The sequence below is a fragment of the Endocarpon pusillum genome, assembly GCF_000464535.1.
Source record: "Endocarpon pusillum Z07020 unplaced genomic scaffold C739027, whole genome shotgun sequence".
Classification (NCBI taxonomy): Eukaryota; Fungi; Ascomycota; class Eurotiomycetes; order Verrucariales; family Verrucariaceae; genus Endocarpon; species Endocarpon pusillum.
The window spans coordinates 82,771-103,529 of NW_006913605.1; the positions used below are offsets into that span (position 1 = coordinate 82,771).

At 51.2% G+C, this 20,759-nt stretch overlaps 6 protein-coding genes across 6 annotated transcripts; 2 read left to right on the top strand and 4 right to left on the bottom strand.

Annotated features, from left to right (window-relative positions):
* Positions 1-590: 590 nt before the first annotated feature.
* EPUS_06202 (uncharacterized protein) lies at positions 591-3,065 on the top strand (the record flags this gene model as incomplete). The annotated part of the gene is made up of 1 exon (XM_007789319.1): positions 591-3,065. One exon carries the CDS (start codon positions 591-593, stop codon positions 3,063-3,065), a length of 2,475 nt encoding a protein of 824 aa, XP_007787509.1.
* Positions 3,066-3,410: 345 nt separating this feature from the next.
* EPUS_06203 (uncharacterized protein) lies at positions 3,411-4,426 on the bottom strand (the record flags this gene model as incomplete). The annotated part of the gene is made up of 3 exons (XM_007789320.1): positions 3,411-3,798; positions 3,856-4,113; positions 4,167-4,426. The coding sequence occupies 3 exons, from the start codon at positions 4,424-4,426 to the stop codon at positions 3,411-3,413; spliced, it is 906 nt and encodes a 301-aa protein (XP_007787510.1).
* A 399-nt stretch (positions 4,427-4,825) lies between these two features.
* EPUS_06204 (uncharacterized protein) lies at positions 4,826-12,734 on the top strand (the record flags this gene model as incomplete). The annotated part of the gene is made up of 5 exons (XM_007789321.1): positions 4,826-4,881; positions 4,930-5,188; positions 5,247-5,273; positions 6,241-6,581; positions 6,617-12,734. The coding sequence occupies 5 exons, from the start codon at positions 4,826-4,828 to the stop codon at positions 12,732-12,734; spliced, it is 6,801 nt and encodes a 2,266-aa protein (XP_007787511.1).
* A 1,328-nt stretch (positions 12,735-14,062) lies between these two features.
* Positions 14,063-14,407, bottom strand: EPUS_06205 (uncharacterized protein; the record flags this gene model as incomplete). The annotated part of the gene is made up of 1 exon (XM_007789322.1): positions 14,063-14,407. The coding sequence occupies one exon, from the start codon at positions 14,405-14,407 to the stop codon at positions 14,063-14,065; it is 345 nt and encodes a 114-aa protein (XP_007787512.1).
* Positions 14,408-15,227: 820 nt separating this feature from the next.
* Positions 15,228-17,237, bottom strand: EPUS_06206 (uncharacterized protein; the record flags this gene model as incomplete). Its single annotated transcript, XM_007789323.1, has 1 exon — positions 15,228-17,237. The coding sequence occupies one exon, from the start codon at positions 17,235-17,237 to the stop codon at positions 15,228-15,230; it is 2,010 nt and encodes a 669-aa protein (XP_007787513.1).
* A 1,248-nt stretch (positions 17,238-18,485) lies between these two features.
* EPUS_06207 (uncharacterized protein) lies at positions 18,486-20,231 on the bottom strand (the record flags this gene model as incomplete). Its single annotated transcript, XM_007789324.1, has 1 exon — positions 18,486-20,231. One exon carries the CDS (start codon positions 20,229-20,231, stop codon positions 18,486-18,488), a length of 1,746 nt encoding a protein of 581 aa, XP_007787514.1.
* Between the last annotated feature and the right edge of the window lie 528 nt (positions 20,232-20,759).

Here is a 20,759-nt window from a genome sequence, read left to right on the forward strand (position 1 = left end):
ATGCAGTTGGTAAAAAGATACTAACATACTTGATCTGGTTGATTCCTTTCGTGATCTTTAAGCTATCGGCTACGGCTCCCAAATTGCAAGAGCCATTGTACCCTCCAACCTTACGGCAAATGCTGCACGCGCAGATCTGATATGGTACAGGAGTATGTGACTCAACTGTGAATTCAACAGCGCCACATTGGCAGCTTCCATTCAGTGTCATAGGCATTGTTGATTATGGGGAATGGTTAGAAATGCGTCTTAAAGTGATTCCAGTACCACTCGTGTATGTCCTAGGTCCGTAAAATACTTTACTTAGATGTCGAATTGACATTAGAATATACTCAGTGCCCGAAGAAGCCGGGGCGTGAGCTTACGCGGGGCAGCTGGTCCTCTAGTCCGGAGGTCCTCTGGTCCCTGAATTTGTTGTCGATTTAGGCGCGAACAGCCGCGGAAGCTTCCGCTCAAATTGTTGCTGATCTCTTCTTTCTCATGGTGTACAGGTACATACTTCTAGAATCTGCCTTGGACAAGTGGAGGCAAGGGTGCCGCACAGATATTCGATCACGTCCTACTAAGCCGAAGACATCGTTGTAGCAACCATGGCGACCGCCGGCGATATTAGAGAGATCATGGATATACCCCAAGAGGGTCCTCCCAAGCCCCCGCCCAAGAAAGTCCGAGTCGACCCAGGTCCCAGACTGACAGGCTTCCAGCGAGAAGTGCAGTCTCTCATGAGCGATAGCCATAATGTTCCACCTATTCCTATTGTGGACAACTCAAGATATAAGGCCAAACCCACCTATGCCCCTCGAGCGTTTAAGACAAGAAAATGGGAAGAGCGGCGGTTCGTTAATGGCGCGAGGACTGACGGCCTTGAGCTCCGACACTGGAAACATGCTATTTCTGTTGGAGCTGGCAAGAGATTGCTAGAAGCCTCTGCGAATGGAACGAATGTGATACCTGATGGAGGTAGTCAGACTATGGGACAACCTACTCCTGGCAATGAGGAAAATGTTGGTACTCAGCCAACTACGGCTATTCGTTATGATGATGAGTTTCCTATGGAGAAGTTCAATGTCAAGGTGAGCGTGCCGAGTTACACACCGGAGCAATATGAAGCACATTTCAAATCAGAAGAATGGACGAAGGAGGAAACAGATTATTTGATGGATCTGTGTCGTAATTTCGATATGCGATGGATAGTAGTGGCAGATCGATACGAGCCAAGCGAGATCCCAGTGTCAGCGCAAAAGGCAGCTGCAAGGGAATCGAAGAACTTGGGCGCCAGTCAGACATATGGAGAAGCATCAGGCGACGCAATGGCCATTGACCATAGTTCAGCACCAGCAGGCAATTCTACCTCAGACAACAAAAATCCAAGTACCACTGAAGAAACCAAGCCGTTTTACCCTCAACGCGCTCTTGAGTCGCTCAAGGCTCGTTACTACACCATTGCCTCAAAAATGCTTTCCATCAACACACCACCCGACACGATGACACCCTCCGAATTCGGTCTCTGGGAAAAGATGAAGAATTTCGATAGCCGCACTGAAGAATTACGCAAGAACCTTGCCGAGAAACTCTTCCTGCGCACCAAAGAGGAGGCAGATGAGGAGCGCTCTCTCCTCGAAGAGCTAGCACGCATAACAAAGAACGAAGAGGAATTCCTGAAGATGAGAAAGGATCTCTATCAACGACTCGAGACGCCAGTGTTGAGCCGACGAGCCGAAGACCAGGGCACAGCTGCCCTCTATCAATCCAGCCAGGGGCTTGGCCATCTATTGTCAAACCTGCTAAACCGCGAGAAGCGCTTCAAGAGGCCGGGTATGATCGATACGGGCCGTGCAAACTCGACACAAGACGGCAACGGCGAAGCAGAGCGCGGCACCGCGGGCACGGCCACAGACCGACCAAGGAAACAGACTTGGGAGAAGGGACAACATCCGAACCAGTATACTGCTCGTCGTAATACCATGGATTCCGAGAGCGTAAACGGTGATGCACCGAAGAAGACAGGCTCGATGGCTCAGACGCCAAATGTGCGGAATCTAACGCCAGCGGAAGAGGCGAAGTATGGTGTTGCGCACCCGCAGGAACGGATTACCAGTGGTGTGCAGTTCCGGCATGAGAAGGCGAGTAAGGTCGTGCTGTCGAAGAGTGCGGCTCAAATGGCAAAGATTCAGGCTGCGTTAGTGGAATTAGGGATTCCGGTCAGGCTCTTAATGCCGACCGAGAGGGTTTGTAGAGAATACGAGAGGCTGGTGGCCGATATTGTGCTGTTGCTCGATGCGAGGAGGGGAGTTGAGAGGGTGAGCAGCGAAGTTAAGGTTTTGGAGGAGAGTAGGAGGATGAGGTTGGGACTGCCGAAGGAGGATCAGGACGGAGGAGACGGAGGCGACAAGATGGATGTCGACCAAGATAGTAAGGCTCAACATGGTGGCGAGGGAAAGCAGGATTCCGTTCAAGAACAACAAAACGCCAATTTCAAACCCGATCCTGAAGCTGAAGCTGAAGCTGAAGACTCCGATGGTAATGCAGATGTGGCGCCAGAAGGTGATGAGGATGTGGTCACGACACGTACGGAAGTGAATCCAGAGAACGAAAAGAGTGGAGAAAACATGGGTGCGGAGGATAATAGAGATGACGACGAAGACGATGAAGGCAGCAGTGAAGGAGAAGCAGCAGAAGCAGACGAGAATGCAAGCGAATCAGAAGCCGAAGCTGAGAACGATGATGGCGACGGCGATGCAGAAGTCGAAGCCCAAGAAGATGACAACGAGGAGGAAGAAGAAGATGATGAAGAAGAGGACGAGCGCGCTGCAACTCCGTCGCCCGATAACGACGGGAATGAGGCCGAAGAAGAGGACGAAGCCTCGGAAGCTGAGAGCGATGCACCAGAGGCTGATCAAGCGGTTGGCGAGGACGAAGCAGAAGAAGAACAGTCAGAGGCAAAGACCCAACAGCCACCTGCTGTGCCTGCACGACTACACAAACGATCTGCCAGCGTGATTTCGGATGGTAGTCGAGCGGGAAGTAATAGGAGTGGAGTGGGTCGCAAGAAGGGGAGGAGATAGATGGAACTAAACATCATCAGACCAGTGCTAGTTCAAGGTGTATATCTTTCCCAGAATTGCAGTCACCGGAGCTACCTGTGTTAAAGAACGGCCTGAATCCGAACTCGGACATCAAGAGTCTATTTGCTTCCCAAATTGTGCCTCAAGAGAGGCAAGAATTAGAATCTCTAGATTTGGACTTCGAAGGACTTCATCTAGGTCGAATAATCCATAGGACCTCACCTAGCTCGCTGTAGAAGGATATGCCACAAGTCTGTCCAGAACCTGGATTTGATGATACAAAGTATATGCTGACGCCAGTGATGTCACTTTCCAATGCAGATCGCAGATTCCCCCAAATCACATCTAACAAGACAGCTCCCACTTTGGCTTCATGTCCGCCGTGTAAGCACCCCAGTGCTTCTCATTCGCAGCTGAGCCATCCTGTCCAATGCTGTCTGGCTTGTTCGGCTCATCGAAGGCCTCGAAGTAGAACACATTGACGCCCCAGTCAAGCATACCGCAAACACCGCTCTTCCAGTAGGTGATGGCGTTGTCGGTGCTCGCGATAGCGGCACCGTAGCTGGAGCCGCCATCGGTGGGCCAGCCAGTCTCGCCGTTCCAGAGTTCGGGGGTCTCGGTCGAGCCGGAGATGGTCTGGATGTGGTTGAAGGCTTGCATGATGTCGTCGAAGTAGGTGGCGGTTGCGTTGGAGATCTCTTGGGCTTGCCAGTAGGCGAAGGCGTTGACGAGGCTGGTAGAGTGTCAGTTGTGCCGAGATGGGGGCTGGGAGGGTTAGACTGTGTCTCACAGTAGCTTGACGCCTCCTCTGATGACAGGGTCGGCGGTTCCGTCAGCGTATTTGTTCCAGCTGTCGGCTGTGCCAATCATGGTTTCTGGGAACATTTCCTGGACCTCGTTGATCTTCTCGAGGAGCTGCTCTCCGGTGAAGTTACCACGATAGAGTGATTCAGATCCAACGGTGATGGCGTAGATAGTGTCCTCGTTGCCTGGAACGGCAGCTTGAAGGGCTTCCTTGTCGGCAGCGAAGGACTCTTCCGTATCGGGCCTGTATGCTTGTCAAACCGAGAAGTATCAGACTCATGTATCATCTTGACATACCAGACACCAAGCACAACCTGGAAGCCCTTCGCTTTCGCAGCAGGGACGATGTTCCTCGCTGTATCGCATCCATCGGAGGTGTAAGTTCGAACAACCTTTGTAGCACCACTGAGAGCGTCAAGATCTTTCTCGTAGTCTTGCTGGGATTTGCAGCTATTGTCAGGATTGGTGTTGCCCACAGCGAAACCAAGGGTGCCGGCAGCAGAGACTGCGAATGGACTGGCAACGAGGGCCGCTGAGAGGATGCTGGTGATACGCATTGTTGATGTTTCGATTAGCCGTCTGTATGTTGTGAAGTGATATGAGGTATCAAATAGCTCGGGTTGAAATGAATGACAGGAGCTTATCTGTAGAAATTAAAAGAGAGAAAAAAATATAAATGAATGAAGATGCTGAAGATGTAGAGAGAGAGAGAGAGAGAGAGAATGAGTGAGAGAGTGAAATCTATCTAACTTGAGAAAAGGGATGACCGCGCCGCCGAGTTTCACCCAACAGGGGACTGCCTTACTAATAGCGTGAATACTCGCCAAGCCATCTTTACACTACGCTAGCAACACTGCAAATCGTTGTCGTTTAAGTACTGTAAGTTGGAGACCAGCCTCGGCGAGTCGCTTCTAGGCCGTATCAAACAAAAGACGACAGCACGATTGCGACTCGAGATGACATTCCTTTCGAAGCTATGCATCGCCATTGGTCTCGTGTTCCTAGCACATGCGTACGTCTTAGGCGAGGATGTGTTTGCAGTAACTAATGGATACCTAAGGGGCTACTCCGCTCACGAATACTCAGCCTTCTACAGTCGCATTCATTCTGCGAATACCTCGACTGTCTATTCGTTACCGCTTGATATAAGGATAGAGACCATTGTCTCGGTCTTCCTTATTTGCTTCGGGCTTGTGGCAGGAGCAGATCCATTGAAGCCGATTAATTGGAATGTGTGGGCTGGCAATATTGAGAAGGAAGGGGGCGCACGAAACCCGTTCAGAGGCCTTGAAGAAAGAGCAGGGTTCGTGGACATTAGGGTGAGTCTTCCAGGAGCAAAATGGACAGAGCAAGTTGTGGGTTACTGACCGGCTTCAGGCGAAGAGGAAGGAATTTGCCGACTGGGTGAAACAACGAGATAATGTTGTGAAGAGCTGAGTGTGGAATTTTATAATGCTAGCCGAAAACAAAGCCATCAGAAGTCCGGAGAGCCATGTTTTGCGTCAGTCTCGCTCTGTTGAGTAGTTTGTAGGCGGTGAGAGTCATCCATCCGCCCTGTTCCCGGAGCATGAGTAGTGAACCTGATTCCTTCCACGTAGGTCTACTGCTAAGCCAATCTACATTTTTTATTGGTTTCAGCCAATCCACGTTCTCTGCTCACCGATCAACTTAATTTGGTGCAAAAGCTCGAGGTGGAACGCCCATTCCATCAGTGACTGATTTGAATAACACCGGATATCGGGCATCTGTGCTTACCATTCAGTGGAAGCGGGCCCATTTGCAACATTCTGGCACAAGAGGATAGATGAAATGTGACTTTTCATTGAATCTCTGGATAGGCAGAATGATCAAGACCAATTGGACTTCCTTTTCATGAATGTCCTGCTCGTTTCTATGCTGTTGTTGTGTACTTTGATTGTTTTCTGCCAATTGGAACAAAGTTTTGGACCATCTGGCTGTGGACTGCAGAAGCAGAAGCAGAAGCCGAAGCCAAAAGCCACGCCCATCGCACCGGCGCGTCATCCTTGCTAGCTTCCCCTTTTCTCCTGCAACCTGCGCGCTGTCCTGCCGCTACGTCAATAATCCTCCCAAAATCGAAGTAATTGTCATTCACTCATCGCGACTCGAGATATTGCTTGATTGCATATGACCCTTACTTAGCATTTTTAAAGGATCTTGATGCTATCTCATCGGATGCCCAAGATAGCGTAGATTAAGCTGTTGGCCGGTCTCTACATCCTATTGGCTTATTGCTGTTCATTCGATGCGCCGGCGTTCACATTGTCGAGCAGCAAGCAATTGCTTGCTCGCGTAGAAGAGCTGGATCGTGAGTGTTCGTGTGCCAATATGGAAGAGCTGAATTGACGCATAGATTCACCAGCTCTTCGGAACGGGCAAGACTCTGAAAAGAGAACTCGAGACCGCACACCCTCTCAACGGAACAGCAAATCTACATCTGACCAACACCCAGTGCGGGTCGCTGAATGGTCTTCGAACCTGCCCGTTGATTACGATTTGGAAGATTCCTCTAACCCCCCTTATGAACTACCAGCATTCCAGTCAGCCCAAAGAATTGTCCCAGCGAATCCCATCTCAACTCCGAGAAGCCATCAAAGATCCAGCAGCAGCATATATTACACAGCAGCTTGGGGCTCTTCCTATACGACACCGAGTCCGGAAAGATCGGCAGAACGTCATTACGATTCTTCGAAAGTAGTTTCAGCTTATCGCACTCCTAACTACTACAGCTCTGAAAAGGAACGTTGGCTAAGCGACGGCTCAGAAGATAGCGAAGGACCTCGCCGACGTGCTCGAATTGCGGAAAGGAGTAGTGGAAGCTGGCTCGACCTTCACAGTGACAACGATCAGGCTGTGAACGCTCCACCTGCAAGGATTTCTTCCACCGAACAGTCAGCTCCTGCTACGATCGACCTCTTAGCCTCTACTCACCAAAGCCATAGCGGCTATGGTAGCTTGGATACTGTGAAGCAGGAAGATATCGCTGGAGCTGCGAAAAGTAAAAATTCACCGCAAAACGGCATGAAATCTACCATAAATGCAGCAGAATCTTTGAGTGCGATGAACGATCGGTCTCCTTCGCTTCGACAAGAGGTTGAGAAGTCGCGTCCAGAGACCTCCCAAACAGAAGAGACCAGTCCAGCACGATCAGATCCGGCTGATGCTAGCCCTCCATCCAATAGGCGGGCTTTTACTACCTCTGGATCTGCTTCTCAGAGACAGAAAAGGCGAGTGATCTGGAAAGGCAAGGCATGCTACGTCACGTTCCCCTCACATGATGAACGTGGAAGAAGACCTCTGCTTAGCGTAGCTGATGTTGACGCACGCATGAAGCAATGGGAAATTGAGGGCCAGGACATCCGCGGTTTCAGGCTCAGCACCTCCTCAGCCAATGAAGAACTGGCCGCTCAGACCTGCAGGCTATATCCTGACCCTACCTACGTCCTGAAGGAGCGGGAAGGAGGTCAATTTCGTGTCAGTGTCCCAAATCAAGCTGAATGGGATGCCTATGTCAACCTTTTGAAGGAGGAGAAGTTACTAGCGCTCGGAGTCAGTCTAAGCGACAACAATCATCCACCATCTACTCAATATTCTTTCCCTGCATTGATTAGCCGAGCCTCCTCACGGTTCCCCGGACAATCCTTATCGCCTCCAATACCAACCTCATCAGCTGTAAGCAATGATTCGCTTGCAAATCGCCGTTCCTTCTCACCTGGTATTCCCACATCCAATGCGAGTGCTCAATATGGCTTTGCTCCATCTGTTCGGCCACAACATGCGCTTCACCAGAACAGCATGCATCGTTCCGGTAAACCTCTAGCATATCCAGGAACGGATCTACGGAGGATGTCGCCTTTCAGTCCGAGCCCCTTGCACCCGACGTTGCCCATGCAACGGGAGGATTTGCCATCAGCGTACTATGTACCACAGTCTGAAGGGTTTTCCATTTCAAGAGCTAGTGTCCCTCACCAACAACACCAGCAAAACAACACGGGAACGACACTTTCCGATTCTTCGAGGCCCCCAGACAGAGAACAGGAAATGATGCACCCGGCTCCCCAAAGTCCTCAACGAAATATTAGTGAAGCCTTACAGAATGAGATCGATGCAGCGGAAGAAGCAATAGAAAGGAGTGAAAAGTCTGTTCTATCATCTGCCGCTCCCACTTTACGGAATAACGTGGAAATTACCCAGCAATCTGAAAGACCTCTGTCTTCGCATGGGGTGGACTTCGGTAGAAATGGAGATAGAGCTGACGTAGCGCCGCTCAAGTCTTCTGCAGCCTTTTGGAAACCAATGCCTGATGGAAGTGCTGGATCACAAGCCAATGCAAGCCAGCATCACTCAGATCTGCTGTTGGACAATACAGATCATATAAACCCTCATGTACGGGAAGGCGAGCCCAGCTTGTTGTCAGTACGACCGAGTGGAGGACGCGCACATGAGGCGATGTCTTTTGCGTCAAAATTAAATGTTGAAGCAGAGGAATTCAAGTTCAATCCCAGAAGCCAATTTCTATCTACAAACTTTGCTTTCAACAGGGATGCCTTTCAGCCTTCAACAATTGGTATGGTGCCCTTCTCTTCCCACAATGGCTTGGAAAAAACAGTCTTGTCGAAGCCTAAGCCCAAGCCGGTCAATGGGCTGAACGCTGATGCGCCTTCTTTCACGCCGTCCACGATCTCAACAGCCACTTTCCAGTTTAACTCAGCAGCGTTCAATATTGGTGACACTGCCTCCAAACCAGCACAGACCGTCAGCGAAAGGGTATTAGGCCAGGACGTTGACACGGGCAATGCTGGTGGTCCGACTAAGATTTTCACCAACCTCACAAGTGAACCCAATGGAAAAGCAATAAGACGCGGGAAGCTCACAAAAGTATTGCCTATCGGAGAGCCAGATGGTGGAGACCACACTGAAGATGATGAAGATGGACGAGTCCGTGTCTCTGCCGCCCGGCAGAAACGGGCTCGTGTTGATGAATGTCATGATGGCGATAAGAGTCCCCAATACGCCACTGCAACAACTGCACAAGGTGATGACATGAATTTGATCTCCTCAGAGGCTGACTTGAGACCACCTGTGTCTGTTGAAGTCAGAAACAAAAATGCCCCGTCAGCCATCGTTATTAGTCAGGAAGAGGGTCACGAACGAGGCCTTGGAGAAGAGCATCCTGGTGATGTAGTACGCGTGCCAACGAAAATGCAAAGCCCGTCTTCACAACCTGATCCGAATCACGTACAGTTCGAAGGGGAAGCGCAAACTACTCGACTCCTTGTTGAAAGAAACGATGTAGTAGATAGGGTCCTCGAAAATGGGAATGTTGGAAACTTTTCACCCACCCATCATACCACAGTTTCATTGCCTAGTTCGTCTTTAAGCAATCCTGCCAGTCGTAAGGCATCGGCTCCATTGTCCTTGACAAGCAAGCCTCAACAATCAACCGGCCCAGAAGCTCTGGAGTATACCGGGACTCCCCCTTCTTCACCTCCAGCAACAACCACGTACATTCCACCATTGCAGCAACTGTTGGCGCCTGGAGATTCTAGGCTGTCTCAGTGCTCCGAGCCTGCTGGGGAAAGTGAAGCGCATTCTGGTCATGTAGGGTCATCCGACGAAGGCGTAGATACACCGCCCGATAACACTGATCCGACAGCCCGTTCCGGTAACGTTGAGCAGCAAGCACTAACACCAACTGTTCTTTCTCAGAGATCTGTAAGCTCAGCTGAAAAGAACGGTACATGCCCGTCATACGACGAAATCGACGCAGTAATGAAGCAGCTCGAGGATAATTCCGACCTTGGTATCGAGCGTACTGAAACACCTCCTATGAAATCAAGGCCTGCTGGAGGGCTGATTTTGAACCCTTTAATCAATATTAAAGGGGCTTCGTCGAGTCCCAGCTCTAAACCGGCTCACAAAACTCCCGAACCTGTTTCCGAAATGAAAGAAATGAGACTGTCCCTGGATCAATCGTCCCCCAGTATTGATCCAGAGAAGCCTGAGGTCAGCATTAGTCGCGTGGAAGGTGCAGATATTAGTGACTGGAATGATGTTCTTTCGGTTGCTGATGAGGGCAAGTTCGAAAACAGAGCACGCTTCTTTGGTAATTCTGTTGACACTGTCGTCGGAGGCATTTTGCAAGATCGTCTGGGCCCTCTCGAGAGAACACTAGAGACGATTCAGCACTCAGTCGCCCTTCTGACCAGTCAGGCTCATCGTAGCGTCCAAAGAATAAGCACAAGTGACGAAGTGGAACATTCTGATGCGGACGATGAAGAAGAAGATGAAGACACTAGATCCAGGAATACGTTGTTTCACCAGGCACGATCGCCGATCATCCGCAAGAAGGATCTCGGACTTGATGTTGTGAAGACTGCAATCATGGATGCTTTGGCGGCCCATAACCAGGAGATCTCGTCGTCTCGAGAGATGGACCATTCGACGCTTGAGCAGGTCCTAGATGAGTTGCGGTCGCTCAAAGATTCCTCTCTATCGAAGCAAAGCCCCGATGAAATCAGGACCGTTGTGGAAGAAGTCATCTCAACCCATCCTCGCCTGAGGGGAAAGCGTGTGCAAGAAGACCATCAAGCCGGAGCGTCCCAGAAATTTAGGCTTCAGATCGATGGTCTCGAATCTCTGCTGAAAATCGCCGAAGAAAGGACTGAACAGGAATACCGAGCACGAAGGAAAGTTGAAGATGAGCTGGCAGAGACAGAGAGACGACTTCATCTTGCGGCGGAGGAAGCTGCGCAGTACCGTGAAGCATCCGAGGAAGCAGAGTGCACCCTTCGAGCTTATCTCGAGGAGAAAGAGTCGTTCCAGCAACTAGAACAGAACTATTCAGAGCTCTTGTTGAAGAATGCCGCTCTTGAGACAACATTGGAAGAGTATCGCCTATCCCACGATCAGTGGCGCATCGATATCGAAGATGAACGCACATGCAATAAGGACCTTAAGGAAGTGCTGCGGTCTCTTCGGCGTGAGATCGATGAGAACGCACAAACAAAGCAAATTCTACGTGCTAAGCTAGAACGCGTGCAAGATGATATGGCTGATGTCATGGAGAGGGTAGCTCAAGAGCAAGCATCATGGGTCTTGAAGGAGCACGATTCTTCAGGAAAGCAGCGTGAAATGGAAGCTGAACTTCGTCAAGAGATGCGCATGAGAGAAAAACTGGAGTTTGAAGTTGACTTGCTCGAGAAGGAACGTAAAGAGCTTTTGAGGTACAAAGATAATTATGACGCCATCTACAACGAGAACACAAGGCTTGAAGCGCTTGTGGTACAGACCCGACAGGAAAGTCGAATGCATGAAGAGGCAGCTCACCAATTTGAAAGAGATGTCGTTAATCTTCGCGAAACTGCCCAAGCTGATGCTTCTAAGGCGCGATTGACCCACCAACACGAAGTTGGCTTGCTGAAAAGTCACCATGAGTCTCACTGCGCTGACTTGGAGAGTCAGATTTCTCGGTTACAAGTTCAGCTCCAGCAGGCAAGGAATGACACGGAAGAAGTCAAAGCTAGATATGAAAGTCATCTTAGCGATCATGTCGATCGTCATATTCGAGCGCTGCACGAGCTTAATGAAACGAAAGAGGCAGCCCTGGCAGAACAACGCCGTTCCCACGAAAAAGCTATCAATGATCTACGAGAGCGACACGCCCGTGCTTTACACAACTCCTCGGACGACAAACAGCGCCTAGATGCCCACTTTACTGAGAAACTGGCTCTCAGCAGCGATAGAATCCAGCACCTAGAGGGGAAAGTCGCTGATCTACAAGATCGATTGGAGATAGCCAGCTCTGCAGCAAGGGCAGCCGCAGAAGCTGCAGCCGGAAAAGGCACTCCCGGGGGAGACAACGATCTGACGCCGCAACTGACTATTGCGTCAATGCCGCTCGCTAGAGGGAGTGGCATACCCGAAAAGATCTCTCCTCAAGCACTACGGGAATCAATTATGGTCCTACAAGATCAGCTCCAGAATCGCGAGCAGACCATCGAATCGCTCGAAGCCGAGCTCACCAAGGTTGACAAGGACGCACCCAGCAAGATTAAAGATCGTGAGACTGAAATAAATTGGCTGCGTGAGCTTCTAGGCGTCAGGATAGACGATCTTGAAGACATCATCAAAAGTCTCTCTGAAGCAGACTATAACCGCGAGGCTGTCAAGGATGCTGTCATACGGCTCAAAGCCAATCTTCAGATGGAGCAACAAGAGAGAGAACGGGCCGTACACGGTAGTCCGGGCATCATTCCCTCCGTGGCATCGCTGTCCAGCCTAACACAAACTCCGCGTGCGCTCCCAATGGCCGCTGCTGCTGCGTGGGGAAATTGGCGTAAAGCCAGAGACACGTCCTCAGGTACACTTTCTGAGCTCGCAAATATAAGCCAGACACCGTCCAGGTCAAGCTCGGGTCCACAAAGCTTTCTATCTGGTCTACTGACGCCGCCGCGCACAAACCACCGGGAAACAAATCCTCTGCCAGAAAGCGCTCCGCCCGCTATGAGACCGCTAAGTGGACGCAATTCGTCCTCTGAAGCAAGGCCGTTGCGAGCATATAGTAGTCAGGCACGCAGCATGTCGGCCAAGCGGGCGGAACCGAGGACAACAGCGCGGCAACAGTCCTCCGTACACTCATATCTGACAGAGCAGCAACAGCAGCAAAGTCGGCAGTTGGCGCCGAGGACGCCGCCACTGATGAGAGAATCGAGCTACGACCAGGATGCAGACGCCAGGAGGTCTATTATGAGTGATCTTGATGACGATGCGAGTCCGGTAGGCAGCGCTGTGGATGGTGGCGATTTATCGCTTGGAGAGCCGTTTGACGAGTCAGCCCGGAGTTGACCGAGTGCTTGATCAGTACAGCTTTTTGTTCTTCCACTTTCGCTTCTTTGTTTAATACTTGAGTGTCAGCCCAGTCGGAATTGCATAGCGTGTCCGAGGAGTGAGTCGTGGAATGGCAACACAGTCACACTCGTTACGTTCACATTCTTGTTCATGTTCTGCAGGCGTTGGAGCCGATGCGTCCATTGGCACATAGATTGATACCCTGAGAGTGCCGGCTTACCCATCTCGTACAATCCAAGATGACTTTTTTTTTCTTTGGCTGCTTCTCCTCTAGGATCTTGTTTACTTGAATCTTGTGGCTACATATAGGGATTCCGGCCAATTGTAGATGTCCCTTCGTACAAACAAACTCCAAGCAGAACGAGCAGAACCCACAGGGACACGACTGTTCACGAAAATGCTGAAAGTATACGGAGTACGTAGTAAGCAATTCTCCATTCTCCATTCTCCATTCTCCATTCTCCATTCTCCATTCTCCTGGAGCGGGATTGCTGTTTCAGCCACCTATGACAGCCAATCATAAAGCTAACCCTATTCTCACACTAAGAAATCAACTGATCGCCATAGGTCTGTTATCTATGTCTCGAACTGAATACAATGCCAGAACAGGGCAAGCTCCCGAATACGACGCAATCAGGTTGAATGCTCGGCACGAAATCCCACTCCCGAGTAAAGGTTTACACGAACCAAAGCCAGCGATCAACTACACGGCCAATCGCGTTTCGGCCACTCTCGCTAACAGCTCTAAAACCCGCCAATCTTCCCCACAATGGGCTGAGGTGCAGCTGTCAAAATGTTTCACCAGCTGAAACGCCACTCGGAGGTGCTCCATTAGGTAGGACCATCCCTAGATCCAGACCGTTGACTGGCTCTCTCTCCCGGCTGTAACCAGCTCCTCTGGCCCCGTCATCATGACTAACGTCCGGGCAGAGCTTGCGCCCATGTTGGAAAGCTAACATCCCATCCCCAGGTACTGTAGTGCAGGACCATCTGCTCTATCAGAGAGTGTGCGAGCGAGCAACAACTTCAATCTTGAACACAGCTCAGGTGGCACACAGTTATCTGTGAACCTCCGTCAGGGTCAAGATGTCCTCACCGTCTTCCTACAACTTCGGCGTCTGCCCCAACCCCGGCATAACCTACGACAGTTCGCAACTCTCATTCGCACCGAGCAATACCGATGCTTTCCCTTTCTATTCTTCATCTGACATCGCAAGCCTGGAATCTGCGATATGCGATAGACTACGCGAAGATGAATGTGGTGCCAGCCGAGAGGCGATAGCTGCGTGCGATCGGGCGAGGTGGTTGTTTTCGGGCTATGCGGGTCAGCAGGCGGCGGACGCATGGAACGAGGCATTGGGCGTGGATGGGGTTGCGTCTAGTAGAGTTGCGGCTCCGACTTTGACGGATGACGCATATGCTTTTGATGCAGCGAGCTCGTCTGTTGTTGTTGTTGTCGTGTTGTCAACAAGCATGATACGGTCAGATTCATCGTCGACGTCCAGCCGAACCTTGTTCTCAGAAGCATCATCATCATCATCCTCCTCCTCCTCCTCCTCCTCCTCCTCCCTCACCTCTGTCTCTGCAGCCACAAACCCCCAACCATTGACGACAGCACAGTCAACACCAGCCAGCAGCTCCTCAACACGCTCGCGGACATCATCTCCCATCCCAGCAACCACCAGCGAATTCTCCAACGGCTCTCCCTTCGATCCTCAGACTGGCTCATCACCACCCAGGAACCCAAGAAAAACAGTTCTAACGTTGATGACCGTCTTCCTTCTTCTCGCACCACTCATCATCTAACCACCATCTCCGCTCTAATGAATGAATCACGTCCTCAGACCCATTGATAGCGCACGACGCCTCTCACATACACACCCAGTTCGGTTTCACGATGATACCCTTTATTTACCTTCGAGTTTGTTACGCAAAACGCAATCATATGACTCCATACAGGATCGGTATATGCATCAAAAACCTATATCTAGCCTTATACTGGTTCAGAAACCCAAAAAAAATCATCACAAGTCTTCCTACATTTCCCTCACGCTTAAGAACTGTGCATCCATTCGCTAGCCCCACTCCCCTCTATTTAGTATCACACATACCCTTTCCCACTTCATCCCGCTCGCCGCAATCCCGTTTCCCCCCTTTCCACCTTTGCAGAGCCCGTCGTTCGTGCCACCAGAGAAATAGCGCCCCCACCCCCACCCCCCCCACTTTCTCCCTCTCTCTCGCTCTCATACATGTACAATCGTTTTTCTACAACAGCGCAGACATAAGGGTGATTGAGACGAGACCTTAACCGCAAACCTACCAGGTCGAGACGGAGCTCCAGCCAAACCAAACCAAACCAGACCAAAGTATGAACATGGACTCATTCATTCTTTACGTGAACAACAATCATTACTAGAGTGATATCGTGAGCATGCATATGCAATTATGGAGCTAATTAGAACTGATATGTACAAAAGATCAACACGGCATTTATATAGCCTGCCCCACAGACCTTCGATTCACAGCATAAAACCTGTCATCATAACCTCCCGTGCCCCCCGAGTTCGCAGAATCAACCGGTCTCACATCATCGCCCATATACCGGCCTCGGTACCAGCCTTCTTGCTCTTGCTGGTGGAGATCACTTAAGGAAGGATTCTTGGGTTTGGAGTCTGTTGGTGGCGAAGTCGGCATGTTTGGAACCGGGGGGATGGAGGCATCATTACCATAGCTGGGCCGGTTGCCGGGTCGATTGAATTCTCCGCTTGTCCGGTTGCTGATAGGACGGTTGAACTCTCCACTTCCGTTGCCACGAGTGAAATCTCCGCTGCCGCGCCAACCGCCGGGCATGTGGTTGGCGTTGGGACTTCCATTCGTGGCATGATCCCATGCTTCGGAGCTGATGGATTGTTGTGGACTGTGAGTTTGCTCCATTTTGGGGTATGGACTGTTCTGGGGTAGGTCGTCCTGATATCTTCCATTTCCGTCATGTGCGGCACTTTCCCCATCTACCACGTCATCGCTAAACCTCGCTCTTCGTGGGTCTCGAGGTTGCACGTATGGGTTTGTTGAGCCGAAACTTCTTCTGTTGGCCGGATTTGCGAGGATTGATTGAGGATGCCGAGGCTGTCGGTTATGATCCCAGCTACGCCGGCCGGTCAGGGATGAGCCTGGGTGGTCTTGATCCCCATTGTGATGATTGGCGAGGGCTGCGCCTGCCAGAGCTCCAGCACCAACACCGGCGGCACCAGTTACAGCGGCATCATGGCCAGTGCTATGTCTGTGTGTATCTGCAAAGGGAGGATGGGAGGATAGAGCGTGAGAGACCCCATTCGGATCTGTGCCATTGTAGGCAGGTGGATTGCCGTTGCTGATGGCAGAACTGGGGCTGGTACTGTCGGTCGTCCTAACAGGCTGGGAAGAGTTTGCCATCTTTCCTTGAGGCGATATGGAATGACCTGCTTGATATCCTGGCGCAGCATCTTTCCCCATGCCCATCCTTGGTGAGTGGTCGCTTGTGCCATGAGCAAACGCCGCCCCTACAGTCTTCCGCGAGATGCCTCGATCATCGTTGTGATGTTGCCCAAACCCTCGATCTTCGTGGCTGTCGTGGTGATGATTAGCGGCTAACGCCCCCAAGGCTGCTCCTCCGAAGCCCGCCGCTGCTGCGCCTGATGGAGAGTGCGAGCTGAGAGGAATATGACTCTGACTGGAATGGTGTGCGCCTTGAACAGCCGGGGCTCCTCCCGTGATACCTGGTTGAAAATCTGGCGCACCACGACGAGGAACTGGTCGGTCATTGCCAAGAGCGCTATTTCCACCGTGTCTGTGCAACGCGTTTTCAGTCATACGAGGTGCTCCAGCATGGATTGGTGTATGATTGTGCTCATGTGTCGACAGACGGTTTGGCGAATTATGCTCCACTGTGCTTGAGTTGCTTAGAGGTTCTTTCCCCCAAGTTGCCCCGCCGACATCTTCGGATGAAAATGATCTCCTTGAGCCTTGGGCGCGTTGGCGACGACGGCGCCGCAAGCAGAAAAGGAGCAGCCCGGTCAATATGGCGAGAGCGAGTAGACCGAGTACGACTCCCAGCGCGATTGCTATCGTTCGATTTTTAGAGTTTTGAGCGTTGGTAGCTGCAATAGCACTTGCAGCAGATGATGAAGCGGCGGCGGCAGCGGCCGTATCTGATGCGGATTGAGTGGAAGTGGTGATCTGGGAAGACGTAGTACTAGAGGTAGTACTAGTCGTAGTCACGGAGGATTGGCTGGCCGAGGATGATCGTGACGAAGTCGACGATGTGGATGTAGTAGTGGGCGTAGATGTAGATGTAGGTGAAGCTGTGGCGGTGGCTTGTACGCTCAGCAGAGATACCACATCGGTAGCGACAGAAAGGGCTTGAGAGACAAGGTTGCTGATTGGATCAACAGATTGTTGACCCAGAGCTCCTGGCACTATAACCAACAGCAGGCTGGCGAAGTATGGCAGGTACATGTGCATGATGGAGATATGCTGAGATGATTTTGAATGCTTGAGAGTGCTCCAAAGTGGCAACCCTGGTGACGAAACGTCTAAAAAGGGCCAAAGACAGCTGCAGCAGCGTGATTCTCTGCGCAGACGAGAGCGAGCATGTGGTGGATGGTCAGGTATGGTCAAGTCAGCACAACAAGCACAGTCAACTGGCTACAACGGCGAGAAGCAGGTGGTGGGAAGATTCAGAACATATATTCGGTGGACATTAAGGCAAGGTCCAAGGAAAAAGCGAACCCGGATGCCAGGATATGAAAGAGACAACGCCCCGCACCTTGCTGCTGACGCTGCAGGTTATGAAGTAGCATAGCAATTACACCGAGTACTCCGTAGACTGCGGTGTGTTATGATGATCTTGCAACCCATGCGGTTTGGCCCTGGGGTCGCTTTCTGCAGGGCAAACGATCTAGAAGTGGGCGGGATCGACTTTTGATAATGACGAGATGGCATCGTAGTGGCCGTGCAAGCTACCAACAGCTCCGCAGGGTGGCAAAATCTCGTCACTGACCACTGGTTCGACAAGGTCCATGATTGTGACCGGGGACTTGGTGGACTGGGATGTGAAAGGCGAGTTTGTGTGGAAGGCAATCCGGTTTTGCGGGACGCTTGCGCTGACCACGGGCTGCAGGGGCTGCAAGTCGTCGATCGCTTATCGATTATCGAATCGTATCCAGGCCACTCTGCAGCCTTAGCCTTGACTGCGCCACAGAACAAGCCACAACGGTTCCTGACCCAGAACTCTGAAGCCAGACACTCCTACTAAGTACGACGACTGATCTACTGCTAGTACTCCTCCCTCCTTATCCGTGCCACCCATGTGCTCCGTGCATCTTCGAAACCTTGAGAATCATTGGAGAGAGAAAAAGTACTGCTTGCGTGGCATGGAGGCCGAGCTGCTCCAAGTTGGCAAAGTGGTAGTCGCTCGCTTCTCCTGCTCTAAATAGGAGAAAGATCGAGGTCCTTCGACCCTGAGGACATTACTGGGGCAGCATTTGGTGTGAGCGGACATTGAACACGGCGGGTCAGAACAGGGAACAGGGAACAGACCAAACGCCTGATGCAGTTTCATATACTTGTACATGCTACCTTTGATATTGCATAGTGCTTACTCAATCTTGCTGAGCAGCACCAAGCCCCAGGTCTATCTAGACTAGTGCATTAGATCAGGAATATATCTTCGAGCGCTTTCCAGACGCCAGGTCCATCGCTGTCCTGACACTAATGCAACAAATCCTTCATTCCGGATGGAAGACGCCCGGAAGGAGAAATTGTGTTAGCACTCCGCCAGTTGCCTGCCTCTACCGAATCTGGTGTTGGTGATGATTCGGAGGATGTGTTTTGAGATAGATTGGGGAAAATGACAACGGGATTGACGTTGGGTTGGACAGATAACGGAGCGTGGTCTGCTTGGTGCTTGAGCCTGCCAACTTTACCACCGGGCATATTATTTTTGGTCACTTTCCCCGTGAGGATGGCCTGTTTGGGAACACAAGTACTGCTTCCGAACTTATTCTTATTGAGCGATCCTTTGGGCCGACCAGCATTCTTGTGTTTGTTCTCCTTGCTGAGCACGTCGTGTATCGACCGACCCTTACTGGCCGGATTCTGCACCTTAGGAAGCCGAGCTGGTATAGGAATTGAAATTCTCAGACTCTGTCCACGATCGCTCATCTCATCATCATGACTCGTGGGAGGAGTCAATAAACCTGCTAGGACTGACTGTTTCTTTTTCTGCTGTGATGGGCTTCGTGGGATGACCACCTCGATCGGTCCTTGCCTGGCTTGTACTCGCTCTACCTCGCTCAACGAGTACTCTTCCGCAGACGACTCTTCGGAATTGTCGTCCCACTTCCTGAAGTTGATCTGCCGAGCCACCTCATCGGAGTCGCCCTTAACCACCAGATCCCAGCAGTCCTCAAATTCCTTCGCAACAGGTACCGGATCTCGATTGATCCATATAGAAACCCCATCTCGCCGGCTTCTCACAACTCCGCACATCTCTCGCACGATGCGCTTGACGCCCGGAATCTTCATGCTGGTGCCAACAACGATGATGGCGTCCGGTCGGGTACGCAGATCTGAGGTTACAACTGCGCCGATGGCGTCCTCATCAGGATTGTGCTCGTTGTAGAGGACTATCCGTGGACGAAGCTTGCCGATACCGTGGCTCCGTTTGCCAGCGTGATGTGTCCGTAGACTGTCGGCCTCCATACATTTCGGGCAAAGAGGCGGAGTTGCACCCTGGAACAGCTCTGGCTGGAAACCTGAAGTGTGCTGGCATTTCTGACACATCATCATCTCCAATCCACCATGGAGTTGTATTGTTTGAGGCCAGGGTGCTTTGTGGCTCAGAGGAACTTTGGTGGCAAGTGGTGGAAGCGAGGTGTCAATGCCATCAATGTTTTGCGTGTACAACCGAAGAAGTCGACCTTCACACGAGAGCCTTGCTACCAACTGGTGGAAAAGTGTCGGCTTTGCTTTCGATGCCATTGACGATAGATCGCGAACCATATCATGGAATGTCGACGTCGACGAGTCATCTTTGTACACCGACGCATCAAAGAGGCCTTTTCCAGAAGCCTTGAGCTTGTGCTTATGCTTTAAATTTTCGAAGAGCCCGTGGGAGGAACGAAAATCAGGTATGCCTGCAGCAACCGAAATACCAGCACCTGCAACCACCACAATTTTCCGCCGCTTTCGTAATGTTTTCAGAAGAAGTTCGAGGGCGTTCTGTTGGTCATAGCGTGATTGTGAAGCATCGGAAGTAAGGTCGAGGTGTTGTGTGATTCGAGGTTTTGGCTCGACCTTCCTTCGCTTGCGCGCGGGTGGCATATCCTCTTCGGCATTGGCAGGGACCTCTGGATCTTGTGATGGCGTAGGAGTAGGGTAGAAGTCGGGGGGAGCGATAGGCGAGGAGGGAACCGAGCTCAGGTCGGAGGAAAGGTCAGAAATATCGTCGTGCATGGTCGCGAGTCGTTGTTGCGGCAAGTAGACTGCAATTACACGGTAGGGGTCGGATTATTGCATCGAATGTGGGAGGGAGGTACCCGTCGGTCGCTACCGCCTCTCGAAACAGCCGCAATTACAGTCGCATCGTCATACTCCGTATTGTGACCCTGATACCATGATTGCAGTGGGTAGCTTCACTGCTAGAGCGAAAGCTCTGTCATGATCTGAGTTGAATGAAGAGCGAAGGCTGGCGAAGGACTCCGTGGTGGAGTTTCCACCATGCAGCTAGTCTCCTTGGCGGTGCTCCTTAAACAACTTGAAGTCGAAGTAGTTGCTCCTGGTACTAGATCTGTAGTGTGAACGGTGCTGGTTTTAGAGAGCACAGTACCCAATATGCTGCAAGAAGGTTCTATCTGTACCTGGTGTCCGGATTAGCTTCGCAACAAATGATAAGAACAATAGTAGTATGTCCTGGTAACCTCCAGAGTTCGATTGATGTTGACACTGTTTTGATCCTTGTTCCAATTTCTATCCTAAACACGT